Genomic DNA, 17,603 nt, shown 5'->3' on the forward strand with positions numbered 1-17,603 from the left:
GAAGAAGAAGAAGAAGAAGAAGAAGAAGAAGAAGAAGAAGAAGAAGACGTGTCTTCAGAGGTTTTTGTGTTGTTTCTTTCAGTAGTTCTTGGTGCAGCGCCACCACAGGTGAGCGGGGGAACAGGTTGGTTCAACAGGTTGGTTCAACAGGTTGGTTCAACAGGTTGGATCAACAGGTTGGTTCAACAGGTTGGTTCAACAGGTTGGTTCAACAGGTTGGTTCAACAGGTTGGATCAACAGGATGGATCAACAGGTTGGTTCAACAGGTTGGTTTAACAGGTTGGTTCAACAGGTTGGTTCAACAGGTTGGATCAACAGGATGGATCAACAGGTTGGTTTAACAGGTTGTTCAACAGGTTGACTCGACTGCACAGTGCAGTGTGAATGCAAACTCACCAGCTCAAATGTAACAAAAGGTCATGAATATTGGTCCCGAACTGAACTGAGTCTACCGGACTATCTGGTGTGAAAACGACCTTACAGACTGGTTGACATGAGTTAGCTGCTCTGTTTACTGTCTGCCACTCACTCTACAGACTCACTCATGTTTCTACCCTGACCAGAAGAACCTGGACAATACTAATCCTCCCTCTTACAGCAGCAGACCCACCACACACTTCACTACAGTCCGACTTCATGTCAGCTTTAATCAGAGTCACTGGAAGACCTTCTCAATAACTGAGAGCAGGAGGCTGGAGTCAATTCCAACATCAACACAGTGATGTTCTGTTCAGTGAAAATGTTGGTGAACGCAGACTGTTTAAACTTTGATCACTGATGAAAAAGTCTCACCACCATCAAAAACATGAAGAGTTATGAAGTCATAATCATCAGCAGCTGTCAATCAATTTTGTACAGTTCCATCCATCCATTTTCTTTACCCGCTTCTTCCATTTTGGGTCACGGGGGTCGCCGGTGTCCATGTCCAGCAATCACTGTGTGAGGGGCGGGGTACACCCTGGACAGGTCTCCAGTCCATCACAGGGCCACATAGAGACAAACGAGACAAACAACCATTCACTCTCTCACCTAGGGACAATTTAGAGTCACCAATCAGTCTAACATGCATGTTTTTGGACTGTGGGAGGAAACCGGAGTACCTGGAGAAACTCCACACATGCATGGAGAGAACATGCAAACTCCACCCAGGAAGCGCCCCTGATTGGGATTTGAACCAGGCTCGCTGAGAGGCAGCAGCTCTACCAACTGCGCCACCATGCTGCCCTTAATTTAATTCAATTTATATATTATATATAATCACAACAGACGTTGTCTCAGGGCACTGAACAGAAACATTCACACACATAGAAATGCCATTTAGTACAGTGAGATAAACATTTTCAGAATCTAATAAAGAAAATCTACAAAAGTTAAATCTGGTCCGCTGGACTAGAGGATGTCATTTTTTCGGGAGTACCGCTGGTCACGTGATTCCGGCCGAATTCCGGCAGGACCAAAGTCAACCTCATTATAACTCACATGACCGGGACGTGACCGAACTGAAAGCTAACGGGAGCAGACAGGAGCGAAAACTGACCAATAACCAAAAATGAAAATGAAACAAACAAACAAAAAAAAAAACACGGGCGCAGCTATTTTGTAGTTTTCTTTCAGTAAGCCTTCACTTTAACACAAGTTAAAAGGACTACATTTCCCAGGAGTCAAGTGTTCGAGTCGTAGCTTTTCACCGAGAGGGGGAGGAGCAGCGAGTGAAGCGGTACTGAGTAACTGAAAACAGTTTGCAACTCAAGGTAAGAAGTAAGTGTCTGTCTATTAAAGTCACAGAACAGGCAGGAAAGAGTCAAACAACCTGAACTTCATGAGAGTTGTGTTGGTGCTGTGCTGATTTAAACTTTAGTCTCAGCTGTGAGGAGCTGCGGGGAGTCGGACTTTGTAAATGAACAGACTCAAGCAGCGCATTTTTCTCCTCCTTGTCCCTTTTAATTTAAAAATGATGCTCTGCTTTGTTATGTGGGTTTTTAGTTTAAAATCTTCATTATCTGTCGCTGCTTGTAATGTCAAAAAACAACCGAACTCTTCCTGGTTAAAGTGCACGCATTCTCCGGTAAAAATATCCCAGTTTTTATATGAAAGGCTGGTTACACATACATTATAATAACTGTTATTGTAGGGAGGGCATATTGGTGCGAGGCCTGTGGGTCCTCCCCATAACTTTTTGTATAAAGCAGCTGCTATTTCCTGCATTCTGGTGTATTTTAACAGGTTTAATCATTTATGTTTACCTACATAAGTAAATACTTTATTCAATGACTGTTTTATAAAGCATGGCACAAGAAGTAGCACTAAGCTTTTTGTTTGTCTTTAATTTAATTTAATTTTTCTACCTAACACAGGAAGCTGTTAGCTCTGGAAGCAAACTGTTAAACAGCTTTGGACACAAAGACTCTTGTCCCACACTTCAACAGAGCAGGTAAGATACATAACATCTTGTAATCTCTGCCTGTGAGGCTGTTTAATTATAAAATATGATAAGTGAAATAAATAAAAATTAAGCTTCTGTAATTTATATTTGCAAAGGTCACATTTTCTTGACTTAATTTAAATTGTAAATCTCTTGTTTTTGATCAAATATTTTTTCCAAAAGAAAGACCAACAGATTGTAATTTGTAGTCACTGTGACACTATTTTGACTCGTGCACGTCTTCTGTCACTTTTAGGTTCCACAAGGCTCTGGACTGGTCCAGCTGTGGAGAGATGAGGTGGAACACCAGACCTGCAATGGTCCAGTCTGTAAATGAAGCTCTGAAGTCTGGGAAGATGCACGACATCATGCTTCACCCAAACGAGCTCGTTACCTCGACCACATACACTGAACTTCTGGAGGACGTCGTCCAATGTAGAATAATTTAAACATTTTTATTTGTTGACTTCTCTGCTTGGTACATTATTTTTATTTGTTTGTTTGTTTAAACAATTTAAAACACGACAGTGATGTCACTGTTTAAAGGAAACAATTGCTCAATAAATTAGTAAAATGCAACTTGTTATGTTTGGGTTCTTTCATCTAAGGTAGACATGGTGTGACCCATGGACTGGTTTAGATTTTTTGTTTTTACTGGAACTGACCTTCAAAAGAGCCAGAAACAGACTCATCAGCTGATCCTCCGTAGAAACATTATATAGACTACAGGCCATGGATTATTTGTTTTATGACATTTAGTGAAGGTTTTTGTTTGGATTAAGGAAATAAATGTCTCTATTTCACCACAGATGAACTGTTCCTGTTGTCATATCTTTGAAATAAAACTGAACAACACAAAGTAATTTAAACAGGAATGGGTAGAAGATCAAATCAAATTCAATGTATTTCCTAAAAATTAAATGAGAAACAGGAGCAGGAGTCATGTTACCAGGAGTGGGACAGGACAGGATTAATTTTTTTACTCTGGACCAGGATTGGGACAGGACAGGATTTTTTCTGTGGTACCAGGACAGGACAGGAGTGAAAATCCACTCATGTGTCATCCTCTAATCTGGACATTCAATAAAAACAAAACAAAAAAATGTAGAAACGTTTCATCTTTCATCCAGAAGACTTCTTCAGTCTGAGGAGCTGCAACAAACTCAGCCTTATAAATAGCACCTTCTCAGAGTGGATCAACCAGTTTGCTGCTGACAACCAGAACCAGCTGATCACATGCTCAAGAAGGACCATCAGCCTAACAATGGATCATTAGCACCTGATGGCTGTTTACTGTTCACAGAGGGCTGAGTGATACTAGCAATCACAGCATTGTAAGAGGGGGACAGTTGAACCTGGAGGCTCCACCCCTGTTTAATGATGGACGGTTTCTTTTCACAAAGATGGCCTCCTTTACTCCTCTCTCAAACCATCGTTCCTCTCTGTCCAGGATGTGAACATCTTCATCCTTGAAAGAGTGACCTCTGGCCTGGAGATGAGTGTAGACCACAGAGTCCTGGCCTGATGATGATGATCTTCTGTGCTGGTCCATCCTTTTGGCCAGTGGCTGTTTAGTTTCCCCGATGTAAGACTGATCACCCTCCTGACACTGAACAACATACACAATATTGCTCTGTTTGTGCCGGGGGACTGGATCTTTGGGATGAACCAGTCTTTAATGTATTTTGGGGTTTGTTGGCGTTGTAGGAGGTTTTAAAGCTCTGGATCTACGTCCGAATGTTATTAATGCGCCAGCTTTAAAGTAATTGAGCCCCTCTAGGACATCCCATCACGTCAACACTTCAGTCAAAAAGTTGTAGCAGCACTTTATGAAAAAGCTAAAACTGATTGTCAACAAGCCCTGGACCAGATTAAAGCGCTGCCCTGATGATGATGATGATGAACAAGAGAATATTCAACAGAAATGATGACCGTGCAAGAAGAGGTATTGTTATTGTATTATTGTGATGTAATTAACTTTTTAATTTAAATTTATAATCTTATTAACTCGTTTTTTTCTGAGGATGTCAACGAGATAGAGCTGAGTCTTCTTCATCCACCAGATCACCTCCAGCTAAGAAGTTTGTCATGACTGAACTTGTTTACTTGGCATATTTTCAAAATAAATGTTTTGTAAGTCTTTATTTTGGCCTTTTTTGTACCAAGAATCAACCGAACTGAGCCCTCCTTGAAACCGAACCGAAATGTGATTTCAGCGTACCGTTACACCTCTAGTGGATAACTTACATCCCATGTATTGAATCTGGACTGTGCAGATGTACTGATGCAAATGCTGCTTGTAAAAAATACAGAAAAAGCACAACATAACTTACAAAGTTGTGATTATTTTACGAGCTTAATGCCTGATTTGAATTGAACTGCATCTTTAATAGGAATCTGTCAGTAGAATCAGGGTTCCAAAGCTTGGAACTGCACCCTCTCCAGTTCTGAAATGAGAAAGCTCCATGGATGGGAAGCTAAACATTACAGAACAGAGGTCCAGTTGCTTAGTTTTGGTTTGTTTTTGGACTTAACTTGTTAGGTTTAATGTGATGCTACAAGAACCACGCATAACCTTCAACAGCTTTTAATCTATGTGTGTACAGAAATAGTAATCTTTATGCAGTATTTAGCTGATTATTATATTCTTGTTACAGTCGGTAACTAAAAGAGTGAATGCATGTACAACCTGAACACATCTGCATGGAAACTGTGACAATTAAGATGAAAATATTGAGCAAAGAGAGAAAGTGTTCCAGTATCTGCAGCTCTGCATCACTGTCTCCATCCACTTACCATCATTATTGATGATGTGGAGGAGCAGCTTCAGGTAGTTCTGGGTCTGCTCCACAAGGTCCCATGACTGAAAAACAAACACAAACTTTGATCACACGTAGGACATCTGTGGCTGAGTAGTTACAGGTCCTTCTAAAAAAAATTAGCATATTGTGATAAAGGTCATCATTTTCCATAATGTAATGATAAAAATGAAACTTTCATATATTTCAGATTCATTGCACACCAACTGAAATATTTCAGGTCTTTAATTGTTTTAATACTGATGATTATGGCATACAGCTCATGAAAACCCAAAATGCCTGTCCCAAAAAATGAGCATATCATGAAAAGGTTCTCTAAACAAGCTATTAACCTAACCATCTGAATCAACAACGTAACTCTAAACACCTGCAAAAGATTCCTGAGGCTTTTAAAAACTCCCAGCCTTGCTCATTACTCAAAACCGCAATCATGGGTAAGACTGCCGACCTGACTGCTGTCCAGAAGGCCATCATTGACACCCTCAAGCAAGAGGGTAAGACACAGAAAGAAATTGCTGAACCAATAGTCTGTTCCCAGAGTGTTTTATCAAGGCACCTCAGTGGGAAGTCTGTGGGAAGGGAAAAGTGTGGCAGAAAACGCTGCACAACGAGAAGAGGTGACCGGACCCTGAGGAGGATTGTGGAGAAGGGCCGATTCCAGACCTTGGGGGACCTGCGGAAGCAGTGGACTGAGTCTGGAGTAGAAACATCCAGAGCCACCGTGCACAGGCGTGTGCAGGAAATGGGCTACAGGTGCCACATTCCCCAGGTCAAGCCACTCTTGAACAAGAGACTGCGTCAGAAGCATCTCGCCTGGGACTGCTGCTGAGTGGTCCAAAGTTATGTTCTCTGATTACAGTCAATTTTACATTTCCTTTGGAAATCAAGGTCCCAGAGTCTGGAGGAAGAGAGGAGACACAGAGTTCACATTGCTTGAGGTCCAGTGTCAAGTTTCCACAGTCACTGGGGTGCCATGTCAGCTGCTGGTGTTGGTCCACTGTGTTTTATCAAGCGCAGGGTCAATGCAGCTATCAGGAGATTTTGGAGCACTTCATGCTTCCATCTGCTGAAAAGCTTTATGGAGATGAAGATTTCATTTTTCAGCACGACCTGGCACCTGCTCACAGTGCCAAAACCACTGGTAACTGGTTTACTGACCATGGTATTACTGTGCTCAATTGGCCTGCCAACTCTCCTGACCTGAACCCCATAGAGAACCTGTGGGATATTGTGAAGAGAAAGTTGAGAGAACAAGACCCAACACTCTGGATGAGCTTAAGGCCGCTATCGAAGCATCCTGGGCCTCCAGAACACCTCAGCAGTGCCACAGGCTGATTGCCTCCATGCCACGCCGCATTGAAGCAGTCATTCATGCAAAAGGATTCCCGACCAAGTATTGAGTGCATAACTGAACATGATTATTTGAAGGTTGGCGTTTTTTGTATTAAAAACACTTGTCTTTCATTGGTGGGATGAAATATGCTAATTTTTTGGGACAGGCATTTTGTGTTTTCATGAGCTGTATGTCATAATCATCAGTATTAAAACAATTAAAGACCTGAAATATTTCAGTTGGTGTGCAATGAATCTGAAATATATGAAAGTTTCATTTTTATCATTACATTATGGAAAATAATGACCTTTATCACAATATGCTCATTTTTTGAGAAGGACCTGTACAGGAGTTGTCCTCTAATACAAGAGTTGGGGGTTTGATTCCACTGGCAGTCACATGCCAAGGTGTCCCTGGTTAAAACAGTGAACCCCCATTGCCTGCCATGTGTGTCCCATCAGTGTATGAATGTGATAAGAGCATTGATTATTCTTTGTATTGATATACAGACCTTTTCCAAAAAATTTGAATGTCATGGAAAAGTTGTTTAACTTCCGTAATTCCATTCAAAAAGTTGATCTTTAAATAGATAATAGATTCAGGGTCCACAATTTAAATGATTTTAAATATTTATTTGTTTATTTTTACATAATTTGTGCTTTGTACTGAATATATACAGTGTTGTGCTAACAATAGGTGGCACTGCAGAGAACCACCCAGGAACACATCTTACAGCAGAAAACAAAACAAAAAGAGAGATGACCTGGTACTGAGTCCAGTCGATGTTCAAGTTCTGAGTAAAGCACGATGGGATTGTCAAAGGAGCATCCACGTAGTCCTGTGAGTGCAGGCACAAAACCATCAGAAAAATCACCTCTCGTCAGAACCTGAGCAGCCTGAGAGCTTAAAGTCCATACCTGCTTCCAGTTGAACACTAGACCCTCAGCGGTGTAGTCTCGGTCCTTGTATTCTTTAAAAAACTCACAGCCTGGAAGGAGAAAAAAGATTTCACACACATCTGGAAACAAACAAAAAGGTAATGTGACACACTGATACAAAAACAGTTTAAGTCAACACAAGGCGGCTGAGACGAGCTGGTCTGGAAGCTCAGTCCTCACCTCCTTCTACATTTGTGCAGTGGAGAGCATCCTGTGCTCCAGCATCAACATGTGGCATGAAGGCTGCACAGAAGATGTTGGAGTCAGTCTCCCCACCATCACAGACAGGAAGAGGGCCACCTGCATCATGAAGGACCTCACTCACCCAGCACACACTTTTTGTCCTGCTCCCCTCAGGAAGGAGGTTGAGGAGCATTAAGTGTAGAACCACTAGACTGAGGAACAGCTTCTACCCTGAGGCTGTTAGACTCATGAATTTCTAACCAGAATAATCACTGTGAAAAAAAATCACATCATGTTGCTGCTGATCTGTTTCATGTTGCTGCTGATCTGTTTCAATGTTGATGTGTTCATTCTTACTCATCTGCTCACACAGACTCATGTTTGTGCTGTTGTTCGGCGTATTGTTTTTGTACTACTAGTGCTTAGACTATTTTTAGTTGACGTTCTTCTTAGTTCATATCTTAGATCTTATTGCGGTTTTTATTTTACATTTTATACTTTTAATGGATATAACTGGGCCCATGTGTGCACAATTTCGTTCCACCACATGTACTACATGTAGTGTGTAGGACAAATAAAGAACCTTGAATCCTTCATGTAAAAGACTGTAAACATCACCCACTCATCCATTTACTGCCTTCTCTGTGATAACAGTTCGTGGAGGGAACCCCAGGTTTAATTTTCTCCAGCTCCTCCTGGGGACCCAAAAGTGTCCAGACCAGAAAGTATACATATTAATTTCAGACAGTTCTGGGTCTGCCCTGGAATCTCCCCCAAGGGGAAATGGCCCAGGAAATTTTAAAAGAAAGGCGCCTAGGAGTCAAGTCAAGTCAAGTCATATTTATTTATAGAGCACAATTTAAAACAGATAGACTGTTATCAAAGTGCTTAACACTAAGGGTAACACAGAAATAAAAAGCAGTAAGAATATACCTTAAAAAATTAAAACAACAGCATTAAAATGAAGATGTGGAACAAGATATACTAAATCAACTCACAGGAATCATAAAGCCTAAACCACGAATATTCATCCATCCATCCATCCATCAATTATCTTTTACCCGCATCTTCCATTTTGGGTCACGGGGGTCCCCGGTGCCCATGTCCAGCAATTACTATGCGAGGGGCGGGGGACACCCTGGACAGGTCGCAAGTTCATCACTGGGCCACATAGAGACAAACGAGACAAACAACCATTCACTCTCTCACTCACACCTAGGGACAATTTAGAGTTACCAATCAGCCTAACATGCATGTTTTTGGTCTGTGGGAGGAAACTGGAGTACCCGGAGAAAACCCACACATGCATGGAGAGAACATGTAAACTCCACCCAGAAAGGCCACCGGACCGGGATTTGAACCGGGGACCTGCTCACTGAGAGGCAGCAGCTCTACCAGCTGCGCCACCGTGCTGCCTAGGGGTATTCAATTATAATTTAAAGAGGTCCAGTCAGACAAAATTTCATGAGGCCAAGGTCTGGAAGTCCAACTATTTAATATCATGGAAAAGTTGTTTAACTTCCGTAATTCCATTCAAAAGTTAATTTTTAATAGATGATAGATTCAGGGCCCACAATTTAAATTATTTCAAGTATTTATTTGTTTATTTTTACATAATTTGGGCTTCCAGCTCATGAAACTCACAAAAACAGGATTTCAAAAAAATAGAATACTGTGAAGACATCAGTCCACACTACTTCTGTAAGGATGGTACCATTTGGTGGACTCTGTTTGTGTCTGTGTTTCCCTTGTGTGTTCTCTTCAGTTTAATTGGTGTCACCCTTGTCTCGTCACAGCTGTTTGTAATCACGTCTCGTTTTGTCCTTGTATAAAAGCTGTCTTTTCTGTCTTGTTCCTCGTCGCGTCGTATTCGTTGGGTATCTCGTGTTCTCCTGCGTCTCCTGAGTTGTCCTGAGCTTCCTGAGTCCCTTCTGAGTTTCCCTCCTGAGTCTTCTGGTTTATGTAAGTGTTGCTGCCACGTCAGCTTATTGTTTTGTTACTTCTTTATTCGTCATTAAAGTATTTAGTTTTTTTAATCTGCCGAGTTGAGTCCTGTCTGCACTACTGGGTTCGTTCCTGTCCACCAAACCCTGACAACTTCTCAGTTAAAAAAGAAAGAAAGAAATTAGGATCACAACAAATCAATCAAAATATGGTACTTTCAAAACGATATGTCAGTCTTTAACACTTGGTTGTGAATCTCTTTGCCTTAATCTCTGCCTCGATGCGACGAATACAAAGTATTGTATAAATTCTTCGTCCATAAGCAGTGAGGTATTTAATCTCCAGTTTATACTTTTTGAGATTTCATTCTTATTATCTAAATTTAAAGTAACTGGTGCATGATCGCTGACAGCAATAGGGTGTATCTTAGTGTCTGAAATGTTGGTCAGCAATGAGTTGCTGATTATAAAATAATCCAAACGAGAGTAAGAGTGATGCACATGTGAAAAGAAAGAATACTCTTTACTATTAGGGTGAAGAGACCGCCATGCATCGCAGAGTCCATAATCACTCATGTACTGTTTAACTACATTTTTGGATTGCCAACTGCGTTGAGCTCCTACTGCATTCAGCCTGTCTATTTTGTTATCTAGACCAAAGTTAAGATCACCTCCCAGTACCAGCGAGCAATCCATGTGATTTGATAGAGTAGAGAAGAGATCATGAAAAAAAGCAGCATCGTCCACGTTTGGCCCATATAAACTAACAATACAATATTTTTGACTGAGTATGGATAATTTTAATATTATATATCTACCTTGCGGGTCCATAACTGTGTCTAATATTGTGAAGTTCACATTTTTATGTATTAATATTGCTACTCCTCTCTGTCTTGAGTTATAGCAGGCTGAGAATACATCAGGAAACTCAGGAGATTTGAGCTCATCCACAGTTGACGGTAATTTATGAATTTCTTGGAAAGTGGCTGACTTGCTCTTTAAAAAGTCTGATTCTAATGAAGTATATTCATTCAACCTTTAATAACCTTTATTAACAAAGCTGTTAGAAAGCTCACATTGTTGTGTAGTTGGCTTGTTTAGTGAGCTTGGTTCTGTTTGATTACGGCTACTTTCTGAATGTAAAAGTTCCTATGCTCTTGAATGCACCGCTCTGTGTAAACAAAGTTTTGAGCTGCGTGTCAGTTTTTTCCCTCTCCCGACACAAGATGGAGCCTTGCAGCTTTGTTGAAGCAGCCGTTTTGGCATTTTGGGTTTTCATGAGCTGTATGCCATAATCATCAGTATTAAAACAATTAAAGACCTGAAATATTTCAGTTGGTGTGCAATGAATCTGAAATATATGAAAGTTTCATTTTTATCATTACATTATGGAAAATAATGACCTTTATCACAATATGCTCATTTTTTGAGAAGGACCTGTATATTCCATCAGTCGAGGTTCTGAAAGCACTGTAAGCCGCCTTGTTGATAGAAATATAGCGTCTGTCCACGCGTGTATGTGCGCATGTGGTTTAACACAAAGCCTCAGCGGGAGATGTTTACATTATCAGCGGGGTGTCAGTGAAAAACCTCCACTCTGGAAGGGGGGTTCAGAAATGTTGGTTACGTACTGTAACCCCAGATTCTATGAGTATAGGCGTAGCCCTTTAAGAGCTGTCGCTTAGTGGGTTTCATCCCGTCATGCGAAGCATCACACTGAAAAATTTAGTCCATGCCCACCCGGTCCATATAAATTACGTTAAGAGCGGGTAATCGGCTCCCAAATAGTTTTTCTTCAGCCACTTAGGAGCCAGTGAGGCCTGACGCTTAAAGGGCTACGCCTATACTCATAGAATCTGGGGTTACAGTACGTAACCAACATTCTATTTTGTATAGGCTTCGCCCTTTAAGGCTGTCGCTTAGTGGGTTAAGGGCGAAGCAGATGTGGTCCTCGCCTCACTGGGTCCATTTGAACACCGTATGAAGCAGAAGCTTGCCCAAAAAACGTCTTGTCACTCAGCTCCCCATGTTCGTAATTACGCATTGTGTAATTATGTGTACCATGCACAGACGCATGTTGTATAAATATGCGTTCTGAATGCATGAACGCCCCGGAAACTTTCAACGGGGAAGGAAGATGTTGGGAAGGGGGGCCATGAAACAACTGATTCATGGCTGAACAGTATGAACAGATTAATAATAACAAATGAACTGATTATAATCAAATGAACTGATTGGTAACAATAGTCATGAACTGATTAATGACATTAGAACCAAAATAACAATCACAACTTGTGGCTGATAACAACATCTCACACTGTAATGCATGCAGACAGATGTGAGTTAAACGGAGTTCCATGAAACAACAATATTCATTCTGTTAAAACACTAAGGACAGAATGTGTCATGGAACAAGCCGTCACATTACGTAGATGAAAGTGAATGAATGAGCAGGGTGTTGACCACTCGGCCGCAGTGCAAATGTCCTGCATTGTCGTACCATAATGCAAAGCAGTCGTAGATGCGATACCTCTGGTCGAGTGCACCCTGAGGTTGACAGGAGGCTCTAAATCTGATGCTCTGTAGGCTTCAGAAATGGCCTCACACAACCAGTGTGACAGGTGTTGGGTGGATAACGGGCGGCCTGCAGATGCATCTCTATAACGCACAAACATGTTAAGTTTGACGCATTGCAGCTGTGAGCGCTATGCAACACGTCAACGCCTGCACAGGACAGAGAAGATGGAAAGATGCTTCTTCTTCTGATTGTGTGTGTGTGGGGGGGGGAGTGGAAAAACCCCTCCAACGATATCACTTTGAATTTAAAAAGCTCGTGATGTTTTAGGCATAAAAACTGGATTCAGTCTTAGATCAGCTGAGCTGCCATCAGTCTGAGTTCCAAGACACGACGGAGCGACAGAGAAGGCAGATAATCACTCACACTCTTAGCGGATGTTAAAGCCAGCAGCAGGGCTGTTTTAAGAAACAAGAGTTTAATTGGAGCCTGATTTAGTAGCTCAGATGGAGCCTAGATCAGGGCTCGCAGGACCAGCGTTAAATCCCACTGTGAAGCAAGTGGGCATGGAAACAGGCCTGCGTCTTGAACACTTTTAAAAAACGCTTTAAAAAACGTGCTGAACGCTAGATTTCTGTCCATCAGCTGCTGCAGAAGGACAGCACACCGCCTAGAGGACATGAAGTGGCCTCTACATCTTCTCTATACACCTTTTACAAAACGCTTCATCAGAGGATGATTAAAGGTTGTTCTGTCTCCGACAACTTCGAGACAAGAAGAAAACATGGCTGCAGCATACGATAATCATGCTGAACGCCAGATTTCTGCTGAACGCCAGATTTCTGTCCATAGACTGCTGCAGAAAAGGACAGCACGTCGTCTAGTGGACATGAAGTGGCCTCTACGCTTTCTTTGTACACCTTTTACAAAACGCTTCATCAGCGGATGATTAAAACTGTTCTGTCTCTGAAAACATTGTGACAAGAAGAAAAGGTTGCAGCATACGTTAATCGTGTTGAACGCCAGATTTCTGTCCATCGACTGCTGCAGAAAAGACAGCACGTCGTCTAGTGGACATGAGGTGGCCTCTACGCCTTCTCTGTACACCTTTTAAGAAACACTTCATCATCAAATGATTAAAAACTGCTATGTCCCCGAAAATTTTGTGACAGGAAGAGATGGCTGCAGTGAATGTTTTACTCGTGCTGATCGCCAGATTTCTGTCCATCAGCTGCTGCAGAAAGGATGACACACCACCTAGTGGACATGAAATGGCCTCTACACCTTTCTCTGTACAGCAGCGCTGAAAAACTGTCCACTTGATGTGAATAGCGCTGTGGTGGTTGCAGCACGTGAATCCTGAATCGTACGCACTACATCTTGAGAGAGATCCATCCTCTCAAAAGGATCCACTCAGCGGCCAGACCAAAGGTACTGGCCTATTCTGATTAACTCCTGATCGCTTCTCCCGCCTGGAGGAGAGCGTCCTCCCTCCACGGCAGGTTCCACGAGCGCCCCGATAACAAGTGTCGTAGGATTGGGGACCATGATGCGTTCACGCACTTGGGACAGAAGAGCTGTCAGTCCCTCCTCCTGAGCTCGGTTCAGAAGACCGTGATATCAGAGGGAGTGAGGGAGGTGAAGAAGCATTACGACCACAGGCTGTGAGCGAACGCGTCCACACCTAGCGGTGGATCGTCCCGTGGCTCCATGATAATTATAGTTGACATAGAGCGTTCTCTCGTGTTGCAACAGGTTCACAGCCTCTCGCAGGATTTCTGCCGCGTCTGAGCCATCAGCTCTGGGTGGAAGGTCCTCGGTCCCCATGCCGCAAAAGACCGTCTTTGGACATCACATCTGTCCCCTGTTCAGAACACAGGAGATGTACCCTACTCCAATGGAGAGCAGATTGGGTGTGCCCCACACAGCATCTGTCTCACAATGTGGCACATGGGTTGAGCGCATACATCTCCTGCCATTTATGTATTCAACAGTCACTTGCAGTCTGTGTGAATCAAAAAACCCCGATGATTCCACAGTACAGAGGCAAAGTGTAGATTCACATTCAAAAACCCCGTGCAACACTCCAAAAACAATTAAATGAGCTGCTATGTGGAGAACCACAGCGCCCCCACAACTCATTAAATGTATGTGCCTCTGTGAAGTCTGACGTGTGACGTAGGTCTGCTGACAGAAACAGCTGATGTCACTCTGCCGGTTTCACGTGAGTTGCACTGCAGCCACCTGTCTGTACAAACTGGTCAGTAGCAACAGATGTCCAGCTAAAGCAGAATTCTCTTCCCTGCTCTGTGCGGCGGCTGCAGAGTGGCTCGGGCGCATTAATGGAATGTTGTTTCTCACAGTTCAAAATTGACAAATCTAGAATAAATCTAATTTTTCTGGTTTGTTGGGACCAGGGAGTGAAGAGAGAGGAAACCTGTGTTTTCCTCTCCTTCTGAGACTCTGGAAATTACATTAACCAGAATTTCCTGAGCTTCTGCGAGAAGGGACGAGATCTGTTCTAGAAATGACAGAAAACGTCACTAGAGTTCCTCCGCACTGGGGTTTGAGCTGTACTGCAGCATGAATCCCCTGATGAAAACGGTTTGCCAATCCGTCTGGAGTGCGCGCTCATTGCCACTCGTTTATAAAGTTATAAAGCGGGCACGCGTTTATGCTGTGGGCTCACATGCATGCTGATGTGAGCTGGTGCGCACTTAAGGAGAAAGAAAAAATGCGCACCGCCGAGCATGCAAATCGTGTGTGTCTGCTGATGCTGCGGGACTCGGCTCATCTGTGCTGTGCTCACGTTGGTGCTGCTGCTCCGTGTAAACGCTAGGGGAGCGGGTGCGTGTATGAGCCGACGTGCCCTGAAGAGTCGTGTGTGTGCGCCCTCGTTGATGCGATGTCTTAAGCGAGGATTGCCGCGGGAGCACGCGTTGACGCTGGTGTGGTCAGGAAGCAGCGCGCGGCATCGGTGGGGCGAGGTTACCACTTGGCTCGTTGTGCAGAACACGTTCATTCTTGGCTGCGAATCACGTGAGCTTTTCAGTGATTCCACGAGCTGCAGTGTTAATTCAGAAAACCTTCTTCGAGGATGAAGGAGCAGAGCCGCTGTGAGGCTTGTGAAACTGTTCACGCCGCTAGAGCGCGCGTTTGACACCACTGCGGTGAAAACGCGTGTCGCTCCTGCCGAGAGCGAGATACGTTACTGGGCTCGTACCGCGGTCTCACGTTTACGTTGACGTGAGTGGCGGGCGCTGAGAACTGTGTGTGCGCTTTCATAACGCAGCGCCTTATAGGTGAAGGCTGCTCGTGCCACGGGAGCGCGTGTTGGCACCGCCGGCAGTGAATGAAACAACCTTAAAAGGCTCATTCGTGAGGAGTGTGTGTGATGGAGCCGCTGTCAGATCATCCGAGCTGACGGCCTGGCTAAAAGACACTTCATCATAAAATGATGTTTATTTCCACATTGTGTCATCTTACACACATCCAGCAAACTGACACCTGGTTATCTTCCCCTGAGCTCCGTGGTTTGTTGTCCTAGAAGGCCCCCTGTTGGCGGAGTCTGAGAAAAATTGAACTTCCGGATGCCGGGGACTGACTGGAGGGACTGGCGTAGCAGAGCTGGGGAGGCGTTGTACAGCCGTGGAGCATCTTGAAAGTGATCTCTCATTGACGAGGGCCCTCCAACAAAAGGCTTCTGCAGCTCCCCCGAGAGGGAGGTGGAGTGACGAGCCAGGAGAACCTCTGGGACCTCGTCCTCCGGCTGCGATGCAGGCCGGCAGACAGCAAAAGAGGCGCACCGGTTGGGAATGACGTCAGCTGCCCTGCAGAGCGAGCGTATGTCTCCTCCCGCCTCTGAACGTGTACGCCAACAGCGTAACGTGTTATAACAAACTTTGTATTTTTGAAACCATTAGTGAAAAGGCCAGACTTCAGGGGTATCTGAGGCAGGCTTGAAACACAAGAGTCAGGGTGGCTTCTGGGTAATACCAGATGGCTAGGCCTCAGACTGACGAAGCCTCTTGGATGAGGGGCGAAACGTTTCTTTTTAACAAAAAAAACGAAGTCCAGATGACATGATTCAACCTTTTTTGTTGTTATATACCTGGATGACTGAGAAAACAAACTTTGTAGCGTAACGTGTTGTTCGTTGCGGCCATCTGGAACACATGCTGGTGAGCTCAGTTGGATAACGGTGTCACCGTCTGGGTTACGCTAACCGGAGGCGCGGGACGCTGGTCCACCTGGACATCTTGCTCCGAGAAAAGCCTCCGTCAGGCTCGGCTCCAGGGGGCACTGAGGGAATTTCTGCTCGGTGAAAACCCCTCTGCTCTGTAAATGGGCGCGGACTGTGGAGACCGGCCCCCCAATCTACCAGGAAACCGGCTGTGGCCTCGTCCCCGTAGGACGTCCTGTTGGGAAACCGAGGCCAAATGGGATCAGGACGGCGAGCCGGGATGGAGCCTAGAAAAAAACCTTCCCGCCGGATCATCCGAAGTGGCGGGAAAGACGCGGGACGTAAAAAAGGGTCCCTTCATGTCAGCCGCCTCCTGGATTAGGTGAGCATTCGCTCAGCCCCCCTCCACCGACATTACGCTCTCCAGGAGGGAATGAGCAGCAGGGCTGCAGCTGACGCTGCCTGTCCCGGAGGAACCATCCGATTCGCTCCGAGGGTCGGCGATAAGAGGAAAATTACAAGATGGCGTTGTCCAGCGTGTAGCGACCTGTCACTGAGAAATACTTCTTGGCGCTTACCTTGAAACAAGACTGCTCATCAGCTTCTCCTCGGGGAGGAGAGCTCACCGGGACGACCGGAGGTCGACGTGACGGGCCAAGCATTCTTAACAAAGGTTGGTCATCTACACAACTTTACTTCTTCGTTCTTCTGACAGTGCTATTAGCTCGTTGAAGAAAAATGGGAGCTGATTACCTGCTCTTAACGTAATTTATACGGACCGGGTGGGGCCCACACAGCAGGTGGGCGTGGACTAAATTTTTCAGTGCAATGCTTCGCATGACGGGATAAAACCCACTAAGCGACAGCTCTTAAAGGGCGAAGCCTATATGAAATAAAACCTCTGGATTCAAAGAGGGGGGCCACTGGTGTTGTGTAAATGATCAGCAGATCTGCAGAGAGAAAGCTGCGGATGCACTCAAAATACGCACTGTGTAAATGGCCCCATAGTCTCAGTGTTTCCCCTACCATTATACAGGCAGGGTGCCCCACCCCGTCAAAAGAACTGAGCACCCCGCCTAGCAAACTGAACTTGCCCCTCCCACCCCCACCCGGCACCGACATATCACTAAGCTAGCAACGCAAAATACAGGCTCTCTAGCTAAAAAGCCAAAGGCAGCACTCACATTGCCTCTTCCCTCATGTTGAACGTCCCCCGCCGTGCTCAAAAACTGTTAGTACAAGCTGTGCTCAGACATGTCTCCGTCC

The 17,603-nt window shown here is 44.3% G+C and overlaps 1 protein-coding gene across 1 annotated transcript in view; it reads right to left on the bottom strand.

The window, feature by feature from the left end:
- The window catches only part of mtmr14 (myotubularin related protein 14), a gene marked incomplete in the record, with an annotated part of 111,488 nt that overhangs the window by 5,372 nt on the left and 88,513 nt on the right, over positions 1–17,603 (bottom strand). Inside the window, 3 exon segments of the mRNA XM_037679066.1 lie at positions 5,220–5,286; positions 7,339–7,413; positions 7,493–7,563. Of these exon segments, the coding sequence (XP_037534994.1) occupies positions 5,220–5,286; positions 7,339–7,413; positions 7,493–7,563 (213 nt within the window).

Source organism: Nematolebias whitei, chromosome 7, assembly GCF_014905685.2.
Source record: "Nematolebias whitei isolate Nwh7 chromosome 7, NemWhi1, whole genome shotgun sequence".
NCBI lineage: Eukaryota > Metazoa > Chordata > Actinopteri > Cyprinodontiformes > Rivulidae > Nematolebias > Nematolebias whitei.